We start from the raw sequence: 22,760 nt of genomic DNA, 5'->3' as shown, positions 1-22,760 counted from the left end.
AACAATTTCAGGATTTCCAGTTTTGTTCAGTGCAGATGTGTTCCCCTGAATTCCTCAGGGGACACACTCACTGGCTTTCAAACTGTGTTCCACACTACAGCATCAAACTATCACCAACAAATACCACGGAGGGAAATATTGTTTCAGGAAGTTTGATTTATGTGCATGAATAGCTGACTTCCCATCTCGGGTGGTGAGAACTCTCCTTAATTCACTTTGGATATTCTTAAAAAGTTAGGAATTAGGTTGGTCTACATCAGGATAGACAACTATTTTCACATCAAGATTCACCATTAACTGTCTTTCTTATCCATTTTTACACTACATTTTTTTTTAAACAAAACTCGGGTAGAAAGTATTATACACACTTGTGACCACTTAAAGGTTTCTTCCTGACTGTGGCAGGGTGGTTTGAAAATATTTGTTCAAATCTTCGGCAACATCTAAATGTGGCTTTCGTTATATTGTCAAAGGCACCTTAAACAAGGAAGAATCTGTCACTCACAGAATCAGAGCTCACTTACGATTCAAATAAAGTGTAGCTTTGGGAAGACCGTTTAGGCAAGCTGGTGTCAGTCCCAGGATCCCAAGTACACGTCAAAGTCTTGAAGTCTTGAGTTTCACAAGAAAAGTCCTTGGGCTCCTCAAGTACTTCTGTGCGTACAGAATAAAAGCAGATGAAAGATCTAGTTGAAGCCCTTTATTGAAAGACAAATGAAGTGGAAAGCTCTCTTTGGGGTCTGAGGCCACAGAGGTCCTCGGACCAACGAAAGGCTCACTTCAGCGGAAGCCAACACATCAGCTGCTCCAGAAAGTCACATTGCCAGTGCCTCATCACATTCATCAGTTCTCACAACAATCTTACTGTGCCTGATCACAGAGGAGGAAACTTGGGAGAGGCTAGGAAACTTGGCCAAGACGGCATGCCCAGCCGTGGAAAGAAGATTGGAACCCAGGTCTTCGGGCCACCACCTTGGCTGCCTCCTGGGGCAGGGTCCAACCTGCAGCACCGCACTCCCCCCTCAACCCCTCACCCCCATCCTGGGGCAATTCCAGCACAACTAATGCAAAGCAGGGTATTTTCACAGTAGTCCAGGTCATGACCTGAACTTTCTCCCCTTTAATACTCTTGGTTTCTAGGAATAAAATTGTCAGCTAAGCTCAAGAAAACAACAGGAAATCCTTTCTCCAAGTATTGCTTCAGAATCTCTTTTCCAGAGTTTTCCCTAGAAGACTTGGGAAACAAAAGAAAACTGAGACCACAAGTAGAAATATTTACTTGTCTTCTGGTAAAAGGAGATTTGATCTATTCCATAGGAAATGGGAAGGGGGGGCACAGAGAATGTGTACACTTACTTGAGACAAAGAGAACGATGCCTTTTATAACGTCTTTTTGGTCCACCTTACAAAAGATATTTGTCCCTGTTTTCCTAATGAAAGAAACCTTATTCAACTTGAATGCAGACACATTTGAATCAAGCTGTTCTCCATGGATCTGCTGGCCTTCCAGATAACAGGATATGTTATCCTGTTGGTTCCTAGACATGTAACAAATGGTGACATTGGAGCCTTCCTCCACCAGCTTATCTTTAGGGAAAAGGAACAATGGATCACGTCCAAGTGACTTTTGTGCTGCAAGGAAAAAACAGACAGCTCGGTCAGAATTGGCCTCAAAATTCAAACCAGCCCCCTCCTGTCTCACTCTCAACAGATAACTTTAGCTCTTTCTACCTCCTGGAAAAAATAGGAACTAAATTTCTACAGTAAATCTATAAACTTTGGTTCACACAAAGCACATCAGTCCTGTTGTCACAGGTAATACGGCGGCTCTCGTTCTTACTACCGAGACTGGCAGCCACACTGCCACCCTGTGGGTGAGTGTATTATTGCCAGGGATCGGTTACGACTGCAGTAGCTGCTCTCTCCTGACCCTAGCCGTGTGGGCGGCCCTGTGCTAAGTGCTATGTGTAGTCTCTCCTCTCATCCTTACCTTGCCAACCTTACCCAACGGGACAGGCGGGACTGAGCTCAAGTTCCCTCAACCCAGCAAGTGATAAGTCCATGTTCACACCCACCAGGTCTGCCCAGCTCCAAAGCCACGTGTCCCTCATAATCTCTAAATTGTCCTGTAGATCACTCCTAAGATGCCGGTCACCTAAATGTCTCCCTTTGCTTCCGTCTCTCCTTCTGGATGGTCCATCAGCAATAAGACCCTCAAGGCTCTTCCCCCGGGCACTCACTGTCCTCCCCTTGCCTGTCCCCTGCTTCCTCCCCACCCACTCCTCCACAGTAGGCCTCCCCAGGAACTGCCTGTACTGATCCCTGAAAAATACTAGACAGTGAACCCCTTTACTCTTTTATCGCTTCACTTCTTACCATCTGCTTCCTTCCATGAACTCCAGTTGCTCCAGAACCTCGGCTCGGGAATCTTGGCATCATCCACCCTACTCCTCATTCTTACAAAGTGGGTCGCACATTCCAAAGGGAGCTCGGATTTCCAGCTCCAATGCAGGACTGGGTCCCGCTTCACAACGGTGCTGTAGTTCCCCTAGAAATAAAGAGAAACACTTGGACACAGAGCCATGCAGTCCAGGGAAAATGGCTTGATTGGACTCATCCTTAAGCCACACTGGACAGTCCACCATCACTTCGGGATATGTGCACGTGCCGTCTGTTCCTACCCAGCCAGCTCTGTGCTCTGACAGCCCAGCAAGGAGCCAGACACAGCCTCCTGCCTTTCAAAAACTTGGCTCCCAATCCCTCTGGCCCTCCAATTCCAGGGGGCTCATGTGGAGCAAGTGAGAGAAGCTATTTGAGTCTTGGGGGAAAAGGTCAGAGACAGAAGGTACGCACAGTGCTGGTTACATAGAACTTGCTAAGAAAATTCTTATAAACTAGACAATTAATTGAGTCACTCTTCTAAAAATAAGCAAGATCAATGAGAATTTTTTAATACTCATCAGATCAAGATGGTCAGATCTCAGGAGAGCTGGGAGTCCCTTCATGGTACCCTGAAGTTCCGTTGTCTCCTGGTGGCTCCTCACTCCTCCCTTGGTTTTGTTTTGTCTCTTGTCTTTTCAGATATGGTAGCCATGAGGACCACACCCCCTCCCTGGAGCTCCCTCTGTCAGAATCGTTAGTCCCCAGAGATGTCAACCATGTAGGAATGCCTTACACTGTGCTCTCGGAAATCTTGTCCAAGCTGAACTGAAAATTTTTTTGCCTGCACAGATTGTAGTCTTAAGCTTTCTAAGACTCTGGTATTTTCATTCTTTAATTCAATAAACTTCAACGGCTCCTTTTATACTGTACCCTGTCACCCAAGGCCAATTACAGTCTGACTCCGACCTGCCTCTCCCCTGCAGGACTCTTCCCTCTGGACACAGTGGTCTTCCCCACACTTCTGGAGAGCTTTACGCTCTTCCACCTCGGGGTTTGCTTGCACAGTGCCCCTGGGTTCACGTCCCCCACTCTCCCTCTGAATTGGGAATCTGTCCCAACCTTCAAGCCCCTGTGACACCTCATCTTCTTCATCAAGCCTTTCCTGCTCCTTCCTCTGGCTTCCTCTCCCTTCCCCCAAGCCCTCCTGCACCCTGGGAGTAGCTGCTGGCCTTGCATCTGTGGTTGTGTCCTGGACTTGAGCATGGCGCCAGGAGAGCGGGGACTGAGCTTCATTCTGCTTCGTGTGCCCACAGCTCCTGGCACCCGTGCTCCTCGGGGGGCCCCTCCAGGGCGCCTGCTTTCTGCCCCCACAGCTGGGTAATGGGGACAACAAAAACCTTGCCCTTCCTGGGGAAAACTGAGTCTGCATCCATTTTTCTAAGGGCCAATGGCAAGGCCTACAGTGAAGAGGACAGGGCAACACACACGTCACACGTGCCCTGGAGCTGCCCAACTTGGAGGACTTCCCTCCACGGATGCCCTTCCCCTTCCCAGGCCACCAAGCTGAAACAAGGCCCTTGGCAGAAGCACACACAGTCCCGGAGGGAGAAGAGCTTGGTCCCTGAATGGCATCCACTCACGCACATCTTTATCCCTCTGCGCAGACCTCCAATTTGTCAAATGTTTTTGTTGTTTCAGTTTATTGTATTTCTTTATCCCTAGTTTACAAAACATACTTAACTACAAGTTTTGCAACCCCGAGCCATGTAACTTTTACTATTTAAAATGAACAGTCTTGGGTATATTTTGTTAAAGATTATTTAAGAGCCAATACAAAAAAAAAAAAAAAAAAGGAACTACGTCCATAGCAGTGACCTTGCTCTACTGTCAACAAGGCACGGACTGGATGGCACCTGCTCCATCTCTGGAATTCAGCCACATCTCTTGTCCCCACTGTCACCACCCACTCCCAGCCCCCTCCTCCAGACTGACCCCACTGCCCGCTTCATACTGGTCAGACTTCACCTCCTCCAGTTCTCCCGACTGCTCTCCACTGTGTGGCCAAAGTGAGCTTCTTTCAAACTCCCAGCCCTGCCTCGTCACTGGCCTTCTGACTGCTTCCAGGATCGGGAGGGGCCCCCAGGGCCCTGCGTGGTCCGGGCCGTGCCCCGCCTGCCCCGCCTGCCCCGCCTGCCCCGCCTGCCCCGCCTGCTCCACGCTTTCAGGCCTGAAAGCTCCTGGCCCCTCTCGCTGGGCGCCTCTGCTCACACCAGCTAGGATCTTTCTGGAACATTCCTCCCCACCCTCCAGGTTAAATTAGCTTCACATCTTCTTTCCTATTTCACCTCAAACTGCCTACCCTCAACCCTGCAGCACCTTGTCAGCGAGCTGCCGGCACTCATCACGCCCAGGACACCCTCGTGTGTCCGACTCCTCGCTCACACTCAGCACTGACAGCCCCAGCCTCGAACAATGCCTGCGCCCAAGCCCACAGTCTAAAACTCCGTGCTAAACGACGTCAGCTGCTCATTGATGTGCAGGGAGCTCTACTTCTCCCAGACCCTGTTTGTGTGGATTCTGTGTAACCACAACTTGTGCTTTGTGGTCTTTACAGCCCAGTAGTGGAGGAGATAAAACTTCCCTTGAATGCATCAATTCAGCAGTCTTTAAAAATGTGATGAGTTGTGTTTGGGCTGCTTTCATTCACTGAAGTGGCAAGTTTAATTTGGCCCTGGCAGACATGAGTAAGTCACGAATAACTGGCATTTACACAGAAGTCCAACTGAAGTCCCAGATTTGTTCCTGAGGTGTGAGCTGATCCCTCTCTGACTCAGGCTGCAGGCCTCCTTCCAGGCTTGAGCTGTTAACTCTCCACTGCCTTCTCTTGCCATTGATGGAACCACGAGTGAGTGGCTGGAGAGGCCAAGGGCAAAACCCGGTCCAGGGTGAGACCATGTACCGCATCCTGAGTGGCTGGTGCCATCCGGGAGGCAGCTCAGGGTCCTTGGTCCAGCTGCCGGCACCTGGGTCCACATGCTTTTCCTTTGGCTTGTTTGGGAACACAGCAATCTGAGGCGTGAGTCTAGAAAGCTGCTTGTTCTTGGGCACGAGTGATGGTGCGTTACAGGGAACGGCCCTATGAACGGGAGGTTACTGTCTAGACAGAAGCAGCCTCTCAGCTGGCTGGCTGCCCCTCAGCCAGGAGGGAAAACTGGGTCTGTCCTCGACTTCAGGCCTGAGGGGAGGGCTCTGTGTGTGTATGGCTGCGGGGAGGCCATCTCGGTTTTTCTTAAGTTCCCCTCTGAGTGTGCTGTGTGTGTCCTGGACTGTCTTCTCAACTGTGCTGTCAGCTATTCAAGGTCAAAGCTGATTTTTCTTTCCCTGTTCCTAGCATCTGGCATAAGCAGGTGTGATTCTCTCTTGTCCAATGAATAAATAACAGAAAAAAAAAAAAAAGGAGGGGAAAGCAGTACCACAAACCTCTCTGTGCCTCAGTTTTCCCCTCTGTTGGGATCAGGCTGGGCTGGGACCCTTGCATGGGGACAACGCAACGGACAAGGCAAAGCTCTGCTCTCAAACATCTCCAGCCTCAGTGGGGAGGTTCCACCAGCAGCTCTACCTTGAAAAGAGAACCACTGCCCGGATCAAAGGCGTAAACAGCTGTCTGCTCAGATGTTGCTAACATTATTTGCTCTACTATGATAACAGAAAGAACTGTCTTTTAGAAAAATAAAGAATGGAAGTCACTTGGTCTATGGTTAGCGTTCCTTTCACTCATGGAGTTAAGTGCGAGTTTCCCGTGAATCCCCCCAGCCCTTCTCTCAAATTTCTTCTCCTTAGATAATTCGTGGCCTCAACATGGCCTTTGCTCAATGATTTACTGGGTCCAAATCAACAACCCATGTGTCCATCCAACAATACAAAAGATATGAAAATACACATGGTTAGTATGAGTGGGATAGTGCAGAGATGGGCAGATGGTGGAGTGAACAGCTGTCCATAAGCACTGCTGTTGTTTAAAATCAAGACATTCAACAGCTCCCACTTGGGAAACTGCCCTTTGATGGGTGGGATCATAGACAGTTGACAGTCAGAATTATATTTAACTTAGGTTACTCACTCAGATTGCGAATGCAGTGATGGATAAGAAAAGAAACTAGAGGCTTCAGAACTAGTGGCCTTTGTGCTTTGCCAGAGGAATGAAACATCTGGATCCCTGCACCCGTGCCTCTACCGCCCAAGAGAGGAGTGGCCGTCCACTAGCAAATGGAGGTCCCCAGGAATGACACATGCCTGTGTTTCCTTTCCTACAAACAAATTCTCTGTTCTCCTTCAATGAGAAAACATTTCATTGTCCTTCAACACCCCATGGAAATGAATCAACATGATGTGTGCATAGATTATTAAGGTTTCCCAGACCACAAATAGTAACTGGGGAAAAAAACCACGAAAGTGTCCCAATGCACTAGATGAGGAAGCGTCACGCAAAACAGACACAACAACGATGTAAGCCAAGACAAGTGAAAAATTATCCCAAGTAACTCAAAGGCAGAAAGAGTGTGAAATTCAGGATTTTCTTAACTTAATTTGTTGTGGAAAAAGCCACAGATGAGGCAACAAAGGACACTCTAGGTTACTCTCCAAAATGGTCCATGGAGAACCTCTTTGCTGACTAGAACAGAAAACGCAAGAACTTCTTCCCCCTTGCATTTCAGCACAGTAGCAGCAAAGAGACTAACTGGCAGCCACAGTTGCATGCACAATGCTGCCCAACTATTACATCTGATTTAGGAAAATCTCTGGGGGAAAGGGAAGAAAGAAAGGAGATGAATAAGATGGTTGATCTTCCTAGATTTTTGGAATCCAGTACTCACAAGGACAGCCCCAGCAGCTTTCACTGGGGACAGAGCAGAACTGAGAAAATGATCCGTTTTCTTAGCACAGCCTAGCCGACCTACCAAACCAAAACTGTCATGTTACTTTGCCCCAGATCCTCATAACTAAAAACATAAAAATGCAATTATTTATAACTGTTCTGAGTTGCTAAAATGTTTGCATATTGGGATTGGGCGGATGTTATAAAAGGTATATCACAGTGTCAGAAAAGGATTTTTAAAATACTGAGCCAGAAGAAAAATACTTACCACCCAGATGACATTGGATGTTTTCATTCTGCTGATCTGTATCTGAAAAAGCATTTTTAATTCCTGGTAATAAGCAAGGCTGTGGACACTCCATTGTAAATTCAAATATTGATGTGCAGAATCAATGGAAACGTTCAGTGATTCAGGAGTTAATGGCAAAGGTTCAACCAAGACTGAAAGATCAAAACAAGATATGAAATAACATTTAATAGGAGTATGATTGAATAGTCACAGATAATTAAACTGCTCAATGTCATCGCTGTTTAGCTGGGGGAAATACAGCTCACATGTGCATCATAGAATTAGACACCCCGAGAAGTTAGAGGGGATTTAGAAGTCACTTGGTTGATGAAGAAATTAAGCCCTAGATGAATGAAATAACTGGCTCAACAATAACCAGCATGAACTGATAAATAGTTAAATAAAACAAAAGGATACTTTATTGAACAATCTAACTGGTTTAGAAATCTATAGCAAGGCTGAATAAAGAGAGAAGACTTTTTGTTCTAAATTTCATATTTCTGGAAATCAAAAATGAAGTTTTCATTTTCCAAGACAGTATTTCATAGTTTATTAAACAGCTATCAAGTGGGAGCCATCCCATCTCTAGACATTATTGCTTATATCTCAATGCATTGAACTTAAAACACCTCTGGTAAGAAATCACTGAATTCTTTGGATGAGACCAGCAACATACTAGGTAGGTACTTAGTGTGAAATAAAATCATCGTGACAAGGTTACTCGCTCAAGCAAGGAGCCAAGCTGGACAGACACAACAGACTCACATGAAATAACGAGAGAGTGCGAGTCTAGATAGCGTGGTAGGGTCTGTCAAAGAGGAGAGATTCAAACACAAAACAGATGTACCGAGGCCAGTGAGCTCAGAAACAGCCCGGAGAGAGGAAGGGCCCTGACGGAGTGACTGAGATCACTGCTAATTCTTGGAGAAGAACAAAGCACCATGTTTTACTTAAGTGGACGAAACACGATCTGGGATTCAAAAGGAACTGTATATTGCTGAATCAGCTGGCTTCATTTGTTGGTTTGAGGGGTCTAAAGTAAACTGCAAATAGTGCAAAGGTATTAGAAAGATTAAAACTATTGATAAAATCCATGATATTATCTTTTTATCTTCTTCTTCTTCTTCTTTTTTTTTTTTTTTTTAGTTCTTTGGGAATTTCGCCTAGTGATCTGAAACCCTCTGGCACCTAGTTTAAAAGGTCAGGGGGTTACCTCCTGTGGAGACTAGCATGGAAGTCATCTCCAGTACTGAAAAAAATGTTCCCAAACTGCCATTGTACATGTGCAATTTTTCTCACAGGGAGGTAAAAGTGACAGCAAGGATGAGATTGAGCACGTATCAGTTACCAGGCACAGCGCTGGGTGCTTTGCATATGTTGTCTCAGGTCCCACTGTAAAACTGAGACAGTAATTGTTTACAGATAAGGAAGCTGAAGCTCAATAAGCTGACACATAGCTATATGGGGTCTAAGTATGGATCTCTCTCACCCCAAAACCTGTGCTCCCCTTTAATGCACTGTCCCCCAACTGTTAAGACATGAACATCTTGCCAAATCAAAGGTCACATAGAATGGAATGTCTGAGAAGTATGCTGCATGGCTCCCACAGTGTCCTGCCAAGCTCAGGATACAGACGATAAGGATGGGGCTCTGGATGGAGCCACATGAGCTGAGAAGAATCCCTGGTGGATGCAAGCATGAAGTTCTTCATGTCAATGGTCCACATGATAGACAGATTCAGGATCCAAGTAAGGCATTATCCTCAGAATTCAGAAGAAAATATGAGAAAATCCATTGTATGGAAGTGAGATTAACAAGAGTGTCCATAAAATGCAAATTATTAGCCATCAATGGCTATCTACCCAGCTCTTGTGATGTTTTATACATGTGATGCTGGGGATGGCTAGAGTACAAACTAAAATCTCAGTATGGACTCCCATGACCTTGGATTTGGCAATGAGCTCTTAGATATGACACCAAAATCATGAGCAACAAAATAAAAAACAGATAAATTGAACTTCATCAAAATTAAAATTTTTTTCTGCAAAGAACATTCATTGTCAAGAAAATGAAAAACAACCTATGAGATAAAATATTTGCAAATCACTTACCTAGTATCCAGAATACATAAAGAACTCTTACAACTTAACAAAAAGACAACTCAATTAAAAAATGGGCAAAGGACTAAAATGTGTATTTCTTCAAAGAAGACATACAGAATGGCCAGCAAGCACATGAAAAAATGCTCAACATCATTAGCCATTAAGGAAATGGAAATCAAAACCATAATGAGACACTTTCTTACACTCACGAGGATAGCTATAACTTAAAAAATGGAAATGACAAGCACTGGCGAGGATGTAGAGAAGTTAGAACCCTTGTATACATTGCTGATGGAGATGTAAAATGGCTTCAGCACTGTAGAAAGTATTTTAGGATTTCCTCAAAAAGTTAAAATAAAATTATCATTTGACCTAGAAATTCCACTCCTGGGTATGTGTCCCAAAGAACTGAGGGTAGAGACTTAAATACGTGTATATAAATGTTTGTAGCAGCACTATTCACCAATAGCCAAAAGGTGGAAACAACACAAATGTCCACCAACAGATGAGTGGATGAACAAATTATGGTATGTACCTATGGAGTGTTATTACATGGAATACTATTCAGCCATAAAAAGGAGCAAAGAACTGATACATGCTACAAATTAGCTGAACTCTGAAAACATTACACTAAGTGAAAGAAGCCAGATACAAAAGGTCACATATGGTATAATTCCACTGATGTGAAATAGCCAGAATAAGTAAATGTACAGAGAGGTAAAGCAGATTGGTGGTTGCCAGGGGATGAGGGAGGGAGGAATCGGGAGTAACTGCTTAACGGTTACTGGGTTTCTTTTGAGGGTAATAAAGATGTTTCGGAACTAGATAGAGTTTAATCATTACACAACATTCTGAATGTACTAAATGACACTGATTTGTTCACTTTAACCATAAAATGATTAATTTTGTGTTATATGAATTTCACTTCAATACAAATTATTCTTAAATACATGATCATGATAAAAATGTTCAAATAATACAGAAACTGGGTCCCCACCATCCTACCAACTCCACTCTCACTCCATTGCCAAGTTTTAATCCTCCGTTTTTCTTGATTTTCTCCTTATACTTGAAAAAAATCCTATTGAACTATGCACTCCACTTTATATTTTTTGAAGTACCTGTTATTTTTAAAAAGTGGTAAAGAGGAATAAAACTAAAATGTTAACAGTTACTATTTCTGGATTGTGAGGTTGAGTGACTTTAATTTTCTTTTTTATGCTTTTTCTGTATTTTGTGAATGTTCTTCAAAAAGCATGTATTACGTTTGTTTCCAAACGCTAAGTCATGTGCCCGACCCACAGTGAGGCCAAACAATACTGAAACATTGGAGTTTGGAGCAGAGGAAGGTTTATTGCAGGGCTGAGCAAGGAGAATGAGAGACTCCTGTCCCCGCAAAAATCGAGAACCTAAGGGTTTCAGCTGAGCATTCTGAAAGGCCAGTTGAGGGAGGGACGGCCCAGGGTATGTGATCAGCTGCGCACAATTCTCTGATTGGTTGATGGTGATCATTTCTAGGCACCAGAAGGTCTGGGGGCTACGTGCCCATGAGCATCAAGTAGTTAATTTCTTCCTTTGGTGGTGATTTTTAGCATCTCAAACACTCAGCAAACATGCATGAACTACTATTATTATCTGGGTACCTCAGAGAGGAGCTACAGCAGAGGACATGGGGGAGGGCTCTGTCTCAGGAAGACCCCATGGGGTCCTTCTCAATTATAATTCCCCCCCCCCCTTTTTTTGATACTCCTCAATCTTGAGGAGATGTGTTGGACAAGAAGGGAAATGACGTTTTGGAGAGAGAGGTTATCCATCAACTTGGCAGAGGAATTCGATTTCATTCTCCAGTCCTGTTTAATCCTTCTTCAATCTTTCAGGGAATGGGGTGATTACCTCTCTGGCTACTTCCTGCTGCAATGGGGTATAGTCCCACCTCGATTTGGGGAATCGACACCAAGTTGGAAATATTCCCAAGTTCCAAGTCCTGGAACTGAGTCTCGTATAATTAAGATTTCATTCCCTGAGGAATTCAAGAGATTAAGCCTGAAAACCAGTCTGGACCTGGAACTCTAGGGGAAACTTGTTGCCAGTTGTCTACTTTTATCTGAGTAGGTTTTAATTTTTGATGTAGTATTTACATATATGTGTGTAAAACAAAGGCTATTGGCCAGTATACATGTCTCCTTTTTTTCTGCTAACATCTGATCTAAAGCAGTTTAGTGTCTAAAAATTTAATAGCTACAAGAGGAGACCTTGAGGTCATAAGGTTGCAGCTGCCATCTGCCAGCAGACACTGCTTTGAGAATGGCTGGTGGCATCCTGAGGGTGACACAGCTCAGAAAATTCGAGTTCTCAACAATATAGGAGTGTGCCTGAAATCATGTCCACAATGGCCACCTGGTTTTACCTTGAAAAGATGTATGAAACACAGCTACTCCTCAAGGCCAAAGATGTACAATGCACATCCAAAAGGCCATAAAACAGACTGGTTTGGTCAGTAAAGTTTAAGTCGAACCATGAATAAGCCAGAATGACTCCCCAATACCTCAAAATGTACAGATTTCCCCATCGTTTCCCTTTTTGATTAAATACATCAGTAGAAAGCACTGATGATCAAAATATCTGTCCCTCGATGCTGGGGTGGTGGCTCCCGCCCCAGGTTTAGATCATGTCCCTTGGTCCTAGGCCTCCTTTACATTTGCCCAGTTATCCACATTCAGGGAAAACTAATCAGATGTTGTGAACAGGCTCAGAGGTATGTTAATGGGTAAACACTTCATAGGCCATGCATTTGATCACTTATACCCAGTTGTCACACAAGCATTGTACATGTGCGTTTAGCAATAGACCTAAAGAAAGCACTGTTATACATCACGAGTAGTTACACTCTGACAATTTCAGACAGAACCAAAAAATTGCAACCATATACAGTTTACTCAACCCTATGTAATTCATCTTTTTACTAACAATTTTATAAAATCAAAGTTTTCATTAGACTTTTTAATTAAGACATTGTACTCAGCTTAGCAGTATGATTTAAAAGAAACGCGTACTTGTCAAAAAGTCCTCTTTACGAGTCTTGTTGACAATGAAGCAGCTTTGCAAAGCATCAGCTTAACTATGAATGAAGAAAGACTTAAAAAGGCGGATTTACAATGTTTTTGACAAAGAAGCTTAAGATGCTGTGACATACAAGATTAAGACAACAACTAGAATTATGACTGGTAGCCATTATACCAGGACATATCAAAATTTCAGAAACTTTAGTTTCTAGAACGGCTGTGTTAATAACATTTATCCATACCGTATAATCTGAGGAGGTTTATCACTCAGTTGACAATGCTTCCCATGTAATTTAACATAGTACCCAATCCTAGTTAAATATTTTTCTCTGAGATGACTTAGGGGCCCTCTGACGCATCCCAAAGTTAGCTGAAGTCAAAAGAACTTTAATTGGAATTTGATAGAAAGTTCGTAAAAAATATCAAAAAGTTTCACACAATCTGTTAGCAGAAGCATTCTATGTAAACTTGTTTTCTTAACAGAGAGGAACCAAATCTAGCCCTGCATCCGCTTACTTTTAGTAACAAAATCCACTTACCTAATTAAGTTTAATCACAGCCCAACCATGCACAAAATTCCTTTTTAGGGCTCCCTTTCTATAAACTTTGCACAACTTTCTGTCTCCATATTAGTTTGTCCCTTATTATTTCCCATCTAGAAATAACCAGCTCTAGAGGGGAGGGTATAGCTCAGTGGTAGAGAGTGCTCAGCATGCACAAGGTCCTGGGTTCAATCCCCAATGCCTCCATTAAAATATAATAATAATAATAAATAAATAAGCCGAATTGCCCTTCCCTCTTCCTCCCCAAAAGAAAAGAAATAGCCAGCTCTAGGAACAAATCACTTTTTCTTCCCCTTAACAAACTGCAATTCCATTCCTCATAGCTTTTTTTTTTTTACTCCCTCTTTCCTACTGCATACTGAAATGTTTCCCTTATCATTTTTAGTTACATATTCAAATTATAATTCTCAACTTTTAAAAATCTTTATTTCTAGTGACTATTTCAGTATCTTATTTTGTTTGGGAATGACTGAGCTACTCAGCTATTCAACTATTCAATAAATTTTCATCATTTAACAAATTTAGCACAACTCTAAAATTTCAAGTTACCAACTATCTGGAGGAATCATTTTAAGTAGACATTCCTAAAACATAGTTATTTCTAAAGAGTTCACCCAAAAGCTCTTACCTCATTTGCATTTAATTCACTTGTAAGAATTTCATCATACCAAGTTAATTTTTTTCTCTCTGCTGACAGACTCTGCAACAGAGACCACATGAACTTATCGACAGTAACTCTAGGTACAACAGAAGACATGTCCGTATTGATTATACCAACAAGCTTACGCTAGCTTTAATATCAGGTATTAATTTAATATTGAATATTTCCTAGATCATGTGAGCCTGAAATTTGTTCTGTTCAGCTTCTTTTACACTTAGAAGTATTTAATTTATAAGCAATTACTTTTTAGTCAATTAAATAAAGCTCACCTACAGGTCAATTTTTACATAAAAACGGACAGAACCAGAGAGCTCATAGCTTTTATGCTTGAGTTTTTTAAAAAAAACTTCTTTTTTTCCTTGAGAGACCAGGAAGATCATTTACATCTCAAAGGTATAGGAAGAGAAATACAAATTCCTCCTCTGCTCTTACAAAACCCAACCATCGTGGTTATTTTCAGCGATTTTTTTCAGTTCCCAAATACCCATTTCAGTTTAAGGAGATAACAGTAAAAGACTATATATTGCTATATCTATATCTATATGTATCTTATTTGCTCACATTCACATGCCTTACTTTCAGCAAAACCAGGAAAGAACAGAATTTGGGCTCAGGTACCGACACACCCCCACAAGATAAAAGCCTAAGCAATTGCAAAAGGCCCACTTAAATGTAATAGGAGCGCCATTAGGGGCTATTGTTCTCCAGATCTCAGGGAGTGCTGAGCCCACACAGTGTTATAAAAAACATTTTCTTTCATTTATGGGAGCACAGCTGAAGATCTCCCAGCTTTGCAAAATATACCCTAGGGGGACTATAGATGGAACAGAGCTCTGATCATCCGTACTTGATTGTGCACAGCCGGTGTTACCAAATATCAAGCAAACAACAATTCAAAACAGTCTCTGAGGGTCACAGTTCCCTAGCCCCCAAAAGGAGGATTCCCAACCAATAAATACCCCGTCAGTCCAAAAGGGGAGAACCCCAAACAATGCTCCATCAGAGATGAAGCTGAATGAATGACCAAGGCTAGTCCTAAAAGGAAAAATCCCATTTGATGCCCTGACACAAGCAAAGCCAAAGCAATAGGGAAGGATAAACTGGTGTCATCACAGGTTAGCCTTGTCACTCACCAAAGATGTTTCACCGGGCAGATGCAAGTACTCTCTCTCTCTCTCTCTCTCACACACACACACACACACACACACACACACACACACACACACACAGACACACACACGGTCTCACAAAGAATCAGGTGGGGTGTAGCCCCCAAATTCCACTTTCACTCCCAGGTGGAGGCTTCCAGAGTGGTCTGGCTCCCAAATGAGAATGGACACAGAGTATCTCACAGTGAGCCCAGAATGGCTCAATTCCCAGAAGAGAATGAGCTCAGGTGGAGGAGGTAGAATTTTCTATGCTGTGCTAGCTCCCAAATGATACAAACAAAAACGTTAACAACAAATAAGCTACGGTCACTGAGACAGAAAGTCAGAGGATGTGCAGTCTCAAAATTCCACTTCCACCCCCCAGAGGGAAGCCTCCAAACAGATTGGCCCAGCTCTCGAAAGAGAACCCGACCCAGAGTGGCTCATAGTGAGCCCAGAGCGGCTCACTGCCCAGCCTGTGCAAGCTGGAGCCACTCACGCCAAGGTGATACCAAATGTGGACCGCAGCTCCAAACAATTCTTGGCTCCCAAAAGCCTCATGCCCTGGGATGGCCAGTGCTCCAGGAATAGTCCCTCCCAGTTCCCTGGAGCAAAATGAGCTCAGGCAGCTGCTGGGGACCCAGGGAAGGGGCTGTCCCTGGCTGGGGTTGATCTGCCGCGGGCACAGACTCCTGGCTGGCTTTGCTAGAATTATTACCAAACATGCGTGTCTGCCACACAGTGAGGCCAAACAATACTGAAACATCAGAGTCTGGAGCAGAGAAAGGTTTATCGCAAGGCCCAGCAAGGAGAATGAGACTCCTGCCCAAACAAACCCCAAAGTCTTGAAGGGTTTCAGCTGAGCATTTTTAAAGGCCAATTGAGGGAGGGGTGGCCCAGGGCAGGTGATCAGCTGTGCACAATTCTCTGGTTGGTTGATGACGGTTGAAGGTGAACAATCCTTAGGTGCCAGAAGGTCCGGGGGCTACATGCTCACGACCATCAGGTAGTTAATTCTTTCCATCTGGTGATGGTTTTAGCCTCAGGAAATATGCATGAGCTACTATCATCTGGATAGATAACTCAGAGATGACCTACAGCAGAGGCTGTGGGGGAGGGATCTGTCCCCCACACCCCCAGAAGGCTCCATCCGGTCCTTCTCAGTTATACTTTCAGAACCATATACTATGTTAGATTTTAAAAGAAATATTCCTTTAAGATATCTGACTCATTTCACCATGGTGCCACTTCAGAATGCATACTTTAGTCTTCTAAGTCAATCTGCACCAAAAGGCTGGGTCCCTAGTTATCATTCCAGTTACACTTCCCACGGAAAATTAATAAATTAGCATTCTGATTCTTAACAAGTTTGGGCACAGTGAATCATTTATCAGGCCCCACTCACTCGAAGGTAAATGAAGTAAGTTGGAATTCCTGAACACTCGAAGCCCACACAAGGTGGTCATTTTCTATTGTTATTTGGCTAGGGATTTTATCTCCTTTGTGAATAAAATCTCTCAATTCTTTAAAGGCAACAGGTGTTATTCATCCTCTTCCTAAACCTGTATCTTCCAAGCCTAATTCAGTTGACTAAAGGGAGCTTTGGAAAGACGAAAGAGCAGATCCTTCATGGAATCGGGGGTGAAATCTTTTTAATAACTGTGGATCCAGCAGCACCGGAGAAAGCAGGGTGTCTGGAGAATCACCCCACCTCGCCTAGCCCTCCTTCCATCTCCCCTGTATGGTCGTTTGTTGCTGTCGGTCTCACTCTAGATTCAAACTTCCTGGAGGACAGAGGCCGAGGCTTATGCACCTTTGAATGGCCCCTTGTCCCCAGCACTTGGCGCCACATCTTACCCGTGGTAGGTGTGGGAATCCAAGGACAGCGCAGGATCGCCACGCAGTCTCCAGGGTGTTCACCAACGGCTTGTCCTTCTTGGGGGTTCTCTTCTCCCCACGGCTGCTTTCCTCCCCCCGTGTTTCAGCCCTGGTCGCTGCATGCTGTCCCAGTCTGCCCTGTGCTGCCTCCCCGCAGACTGTGGGCTGAACAAGGTGGGACGAAATCTTACTCAGCTCGTGGAAACCAAGACTAACACACCTGTCACAGGGCAGACACTCCGTGACTGGTGCTGAATGAGTGAGTCACAGTGTGTACCAACTCGACTTCTGGAAGCTCAAGAGAGCTACTGTGTGATGCTTCAGACGAAAGGGGAACTCTTTATATTGACATATGCTCTCGGCGAGCTTCGAGTGACTCAGGTATTTGATAGACAGCAGTCAGAGATGGCTGGGTCAAAAGCAACCTAGGACGGCCTTGGGAAATTGTGGAGAATGCCCTGGAAAGGCAGACAGGTAAAGGGCCCTTGGAGATTGTTCAGTTTAATCCCAGATGAGGAAACTGAAGTTAAAAAAGGGGTAGTGACTTTCCCAAGGACACACAACCCAACCAGAACCCACTGCTCTTGGCCCTTGGGCCAAGTCTCTGTAACACTGTACCACAGTGTGGCCAAAAAGGGCAGGCTTGGAACCAGACAGCCCTGGGTTTAATCCTGGATGGTCCTCCTACTCTCCCCACCCAGTTTCTCTGTCTGGTCCCAACACTGCTTAAAGAAGTAAACTGCGGTCCATTATGAGATGGCAGACCATGCAGCCATTAAATATAATGTTATCGCTAGAAGAACATTTAACATCAAAGGTAAAAACTCACATCATGGGTGTGATTGTCTTATTAAGACTGATTGTCTTAATAAGTATATATTAAACTTATTAAAGTATATATACTTTACTTAGATACAGTTTAATAATTTAATATATATACACTTTAATAAGAATATATACTATAATTTCCTAGTATATATATTATACTACACATAATATATATACTTTATATGATATATACTGTATTAAGTATATATACTGTAAAAGTATATTTTATGTACTATATAAACTTTATATTATAGTATTTAATATAACTTTATGTATTTATGTATTATATTTATATATTATACATTATATATTATACTTACATAAGATTTATATACTTGTATCTTATATTGTAGTATATGATCTAATATACTCCCAGTATATATAGTATAATTTCACTTCTGTAGACAAAAAATCTACACATTCACATCTCTGTCTCTGTCTGTACATCCATACACACAAGAGACTAGAAGAAAACACATCTAAATGCTACAGTCATGATCTCTGGCTGATGGAGAGGTGAGCCAAGGTTGACGGGAAGTGAGTCTTGGCTCTGTCTCACTGGTCGGGAGAAGCTGGCGTCTCAGACCTGGGAGATTGAGTGGGATGCCCACTGGTTTAAGTGGGCGTTTAGTAGGTACTGCGTTAGATGCAGCAGAAATTGAGACAAGAAGTGCAGGTGAGCAAAAGATGGGATTACTGAGCAAAGCAGGTATGCTTAGCTGAGAAAGCTGGAAGTAGAAACAAAGACTGGAGGAGAGAAAAACAGGTAAATGCAAGTCTGATCTAGAAAAAGGAAGCTGAGAGGGGGAGCAGCAGAGCCTGCTCTGAGAACAGAGTCCCTTTTAAGCAGAGGCACACAGTAAATAGTTGTTGGATCAGATAATGAAACTTCATTAGGGAAGTGAGCTGGGCCAAAAGCTTGGAGTTGCAAGTCTGGGATTCTCTGGGTCTCCTGGAGTTGGGGCCATGGGTCTGTCTGGGAAGCAGAACATTCTGATGGTACAGATCACCCACTCAGCCCGGCTGTGTCATGCTTAGATTTTAGCAAGTGAGGTCAATAGAATGAGAAGTCATGAAACCGTAAAAGTAGCATCTTTTCAAGTGCCCTGAACCAAAATAAATAAATAAACCCAGAACCAAAGAATATCAGACAGAACTGAGCCACCAGAACTATCAGAGCAAAGTCTCCCTTTTATTTCCAAATAGCTTTTCAACAGAGTTTCAAGGGAAGTAGAAAAATCCTATGGCTATTTCTTGCAAACATTATTTTCAGGAATCCATGGACAGGAATTGTGTGAGTAATTACTACGAGCACACGACTGTAGCCTCTGTTACAAAGGGAGTACACAGCAAAGAATAAACATAGAAAGAGGAAAATGTAAAACTTTACCAAACACAGGTGAGAGCGGCATAAACTTTGTAAACCAACAGGAACTCTCTCAAGTCTCAAAGGAATAAAGTACCCATAAATATTTTAATGGTGTTAAATGCTCACTGACTTTATTTACGAAGTTGATTTGTGGTAAAATAACTTCACTGGAGGAGTAGCTAAGTGACAAATACTATTTCTTTACCCATAAACAGCATTTCAGCACTTAGCATTAATCATCTTGCAGGTAATAGCCTCTCCATGAGTGTAGCTGTGGGACATCACAATTTGTTCTAACCTTGCGGCTAACACTGGTCAGGAATCCCCCATCGCTACCCAGCAAACACAGAAGGAGCTCCTCTGGTAATGGCCATGTACCATAGATTGACCATGAAATTCTACAGGATCAGGTCCACTGGCAAGTGCCATAGTGACCAGTGCACTGACCAGGAAATCAGGGTTAAGGGGAAACTTAGTTAAATGAGCCACCAAGATCAGGAAGGTCAAGACTAAGGTGGTCATTGCTACTCACCAATTCCAAGTAATTTCCAAAGAAGAATGACCTGTTCAGCTTTCTCCAAAGCACCAATTACCTTGTTTTTCCCCTTTGTGATTTTTTTTTCTTTACTGTTCTTTCCACATCTTACCTTCACTTTGGTAAGCTCTCAAGGACAGCAGTGCCAAGAGGAATGATGTCTGAAAGACTGCAAAGAGGGCCATAGGTTCTGGTTTTCTGAAAAAGATAAATTACAGAGAAGAACAATTTTATTTAATTTTAGCTGTGAGCAGATTTCTGTGAACCAGTTGTGGAAGACAGTGGCATTAAAGGATCCCATTCTCCCGTCCTCCCTACATCCATGTCCCCTGTCATGTGAATTTGGAGTCCCCTGGCCCCCCACCATAAGAGTCTATTCCCCTGCCCCATCTGACTTGCTTTTGGCCCATAAAGGAGGCAGAAGTGATGGGGTTCCAGCTTGGAGCCTGGGCCTCAAGACACCTTATGTATTTCTCTTCGCTCTTTTGTGTTCCCAACTTTGACACGAGAAGAACATTTCTGGGCTATTTTCCTGGACCCAGGAGCAGAGTGAGCAACACAGGAGGCAGAACTGAGTCACCGGAGCTGCTCCAGCCCGGGGCCAGCCTCCAGCAGCCAGCAGCCAGCCACACCCAGCTTAGAGCAGATGTTCCCAGATGTGCCACTGAGGCTGTGTGGCAATAGATAAAGCATCCACTGACTTCCTCAGACCAAGCAAAGGTGGGTAAAGAAAGAGAAAATAGACAAACACAAGGTAAATACTTTTAAAAATGGCCATAGTCTCAGAAGAGCCAAATTTGAACTAATTCTTTGTGAGGGAGTCATCTCCATTCTTCCCTCATTAAAATTTCACCTGAGAAAAATGAGCACATTCATTCAGGAGACAGTTTCATTGTTCAAAATAATTTCCGGGTTTCCTGGCCTTGGAAGAGGGTTGTAGACTACAGGCCAAAGCACTTCACTGAATCATCAGGTCCTTTGACCATGGGACAATCTGAGGGCACAAAGAATGAGCCTGGATGACCTCAAGAAGGCTAATATGTTCTCAGCTTAGCAACAAACGTGTTAGTCAGGGGAAGCGCTGAATTTCACTTTTCTAGTTCAACCTCTGAATCATCATGGAGAGAAGCAACAAAAAATTCAAAGTCAACTTTTGCCTCTGTCTGGTCACCTGGGCTTCATCAAAAGCTAGAAATTCAGTGAACCAGGTCACCCACTGTCACTGCCCACCCCCTCCATTTTCTTTAAACAGCGTTTTACAAGACATGGGGACAACAGTGAAGACAGGAAGAGGGTAAATCAAGCCATTCAATGATGGTGGTCAAACCTGCTTACATATGAGCCAAAGTCTGCAAACAACAACTTTTATTCCTGTTCTTTTAAGCACTGCTGTCTGCTACTTCTGTTTTTGGCGACAGGTCATTCATGCTGCGCTAAAATCTCTCCTGCTGACTTCAGAAACGTTCCTGTTACAACTGAATATCAAAGCCAGGAGGGCAAACTGGTCCAAGAGAAAATGGTTTCTGCTCAGAACCAAAGGGAGGGCAAAGGCAAATCCAAAGTGAGACGTCTGACATTCACCGTGCATTTAGACATCCATCCCATCCTCCTGAAATTTATGTCACCCGAGGAAAACAAAGAGCCACCACTGTGAGGAGAGCTCATCCCCTTGATTCAGAAGCAGGTGATTCAGTGGGTGAGATGCATGTTGTCTCGTGTTCTCTGCCTGAAAGACTATTTAAGATGTTTCTAAAAACGTGGCATTCTAGTAAATCAAATATTTAACATGTTGCAAAAATTAAACAAGTCATGGGGCAGAGAAACTTAAAACTAGAAGTTAGAGGCAACCTACCACTTGAGGGTAGCCAGAAACTACAGAATACAAGTTGTGGTAGAATGAAATTGAAAGATGTGAGTGTTTACGAGGGGTGAATTTCTAGGGTCTGGGTATCTCAGGACAGTCTTTGAGCATCACCGAAACAGTCTTGTCTGGAAACTGGCCCCTCCCCACCGTCTCACCCCTGGCAGGTTGTGAGGCTGAGGACCTTCGCTCCAGCAGCCATTCACATTTCCTGGTTTTCCTTTGATCAGTTCTGAGGGGCACAGTTTTACACATGCTGGATGGGTGGCAGCTGGAACACAGTGGTCACTGCCTGCACAGAGCAAAGTGACTGTGTCTAGTGTTGTGACCAGGCAGCCGCCCTCCTGATGTTTCAGGCCTCAGACACTTCAGGACTTTTTGCAGAAGCCCTGCGAGTCCTAGCTGCTGTCTGAGAACCTTCTGTAAAACCAATAAAGTTCATCAAAACCTGCAGAATGAGAGTCAGCAGAGGGATGAACATCCCAGAGAGTCCCGTGGAGCCCTCTTTGGGAAATGCTGCAGGAACAGTTTCCTGATGGCACAGAGCCTGATGCTGTGGGGAAAACACAGACACCAAGGGCTCAAAGCCACCTGCTTCCAAGCCCCAGGTGACTGCTCACAGCCCGTGTGGCCCCTCCCACATCGCTTCCATCAGTCCTCCTCGAGTTATCCTACTCGGAGTGCGGCAGCTGTCTCCCAGGAACAGAGGTGAGGGAGTGGACTGTGCAAAGATCCTGGGGTGGCAGAGCGCTGGGCACAGTCAAGGAAAAACATGGAGACGGGTGTTGGCATAAGCCAGGAGGTGAGTGATGGGAGATGAACCAGAGGGCACACAGGGAGGGAGAACAGACAGGGAAAACACTTCAGAAACTTTGGCTTCTACTGAGTGAGATGGGAGCTACTGGGGAGTTCTAAGCAAAGCAGTAACATGGTCTGACTTATACTGGACAGGAAGGACCCTCTAATGAGAAGATCCTGAAGATGGCAAGAGTGGCAGGAGGGACAGCAGGTGGAGGTCACGGCAATAGTGCAGGGGAGGCTTAGACCAGGGTGACGGCAGGGCAGCGGGAATGGTGGTGAAATTCGAGTGAGATTTTAGAGACAGAGCTGGCAGGATGTGCAGGGTGGTGACAGAGTGAGACGTCATAGGTGGATCCAAGAATTTTGGCCTGAGCCCCTGGAAAAATGGAATCACCATTAACAGAG

The 22,760-nt window shown here is 44.1% G+C and overlaps 1 protein-coding gene across 7 annotated transcripts in view; it reads right to left on the bottom strand.

Annotated features, from left to right (window-relative positions):
* OSMR (oncostatin M receptor) overlaps positions 1 to 22,760 on the bottom strand; it is a 53,030-nt gene that overhangs the window by 18,809 nt on the left and 11,461 nt on the right. For 4 of the 7 annotated variants that reach the window (XM_032471236.1, XM_032471274.1, XM_032471243.1 and 1 more), the window contains exons 2-6: positions 19,806 to 19,891; positions 7,527 to 7,699; positions 2,377 to 2,548; positions 1,357 to 1,632; positions 525 to 654 (exon numbers count right to left, since the gene is read on the bottom strand). In XM_032471236.1, the coding sequence (XP_032327127.1) occupies positions 525 to 654; positions 1,357 to 1,632; positions 2,377 to 2,548; positions 7,527 to 7,699; positions 19,806 to 19,878 (824 nt within the window). In that variant the 5' untranslated portion in view covers positions 19,879 to 19,891. Of the gene's footprint in view, positions 1 to 524; positions 655 to 1,356; positions 1,633 to 2,376; positions 2,549 to 7,526; positions 7,700 to 13,902; positions 13,923 to 16,940; positions 17,127 to 19,805; positions 19,892 to 22,760 lie in introns of those variants that run through there. The other 3 variants (XM_032471248.1, XM_032471255.1, XM_032471263.1) reach the window with 3 other exon arrangements.

Source organism: Camelus ferus, chromosome 3 (assembly GCF_009834535.1).
Source record: "Camelus ferus isolate YT-003-E chromosome 3, BCGSAC_Cfer_1.0, whole genome shotgun sequence".
NCBI lineage: Eukaryota > Metazoa > Chordata > Mammalia > Artiodactyla > Camelidae > Camelus > Camelus ferus.
This window is presented reverse-complemented; position numbering and strand designations above follow the sequence as displayed.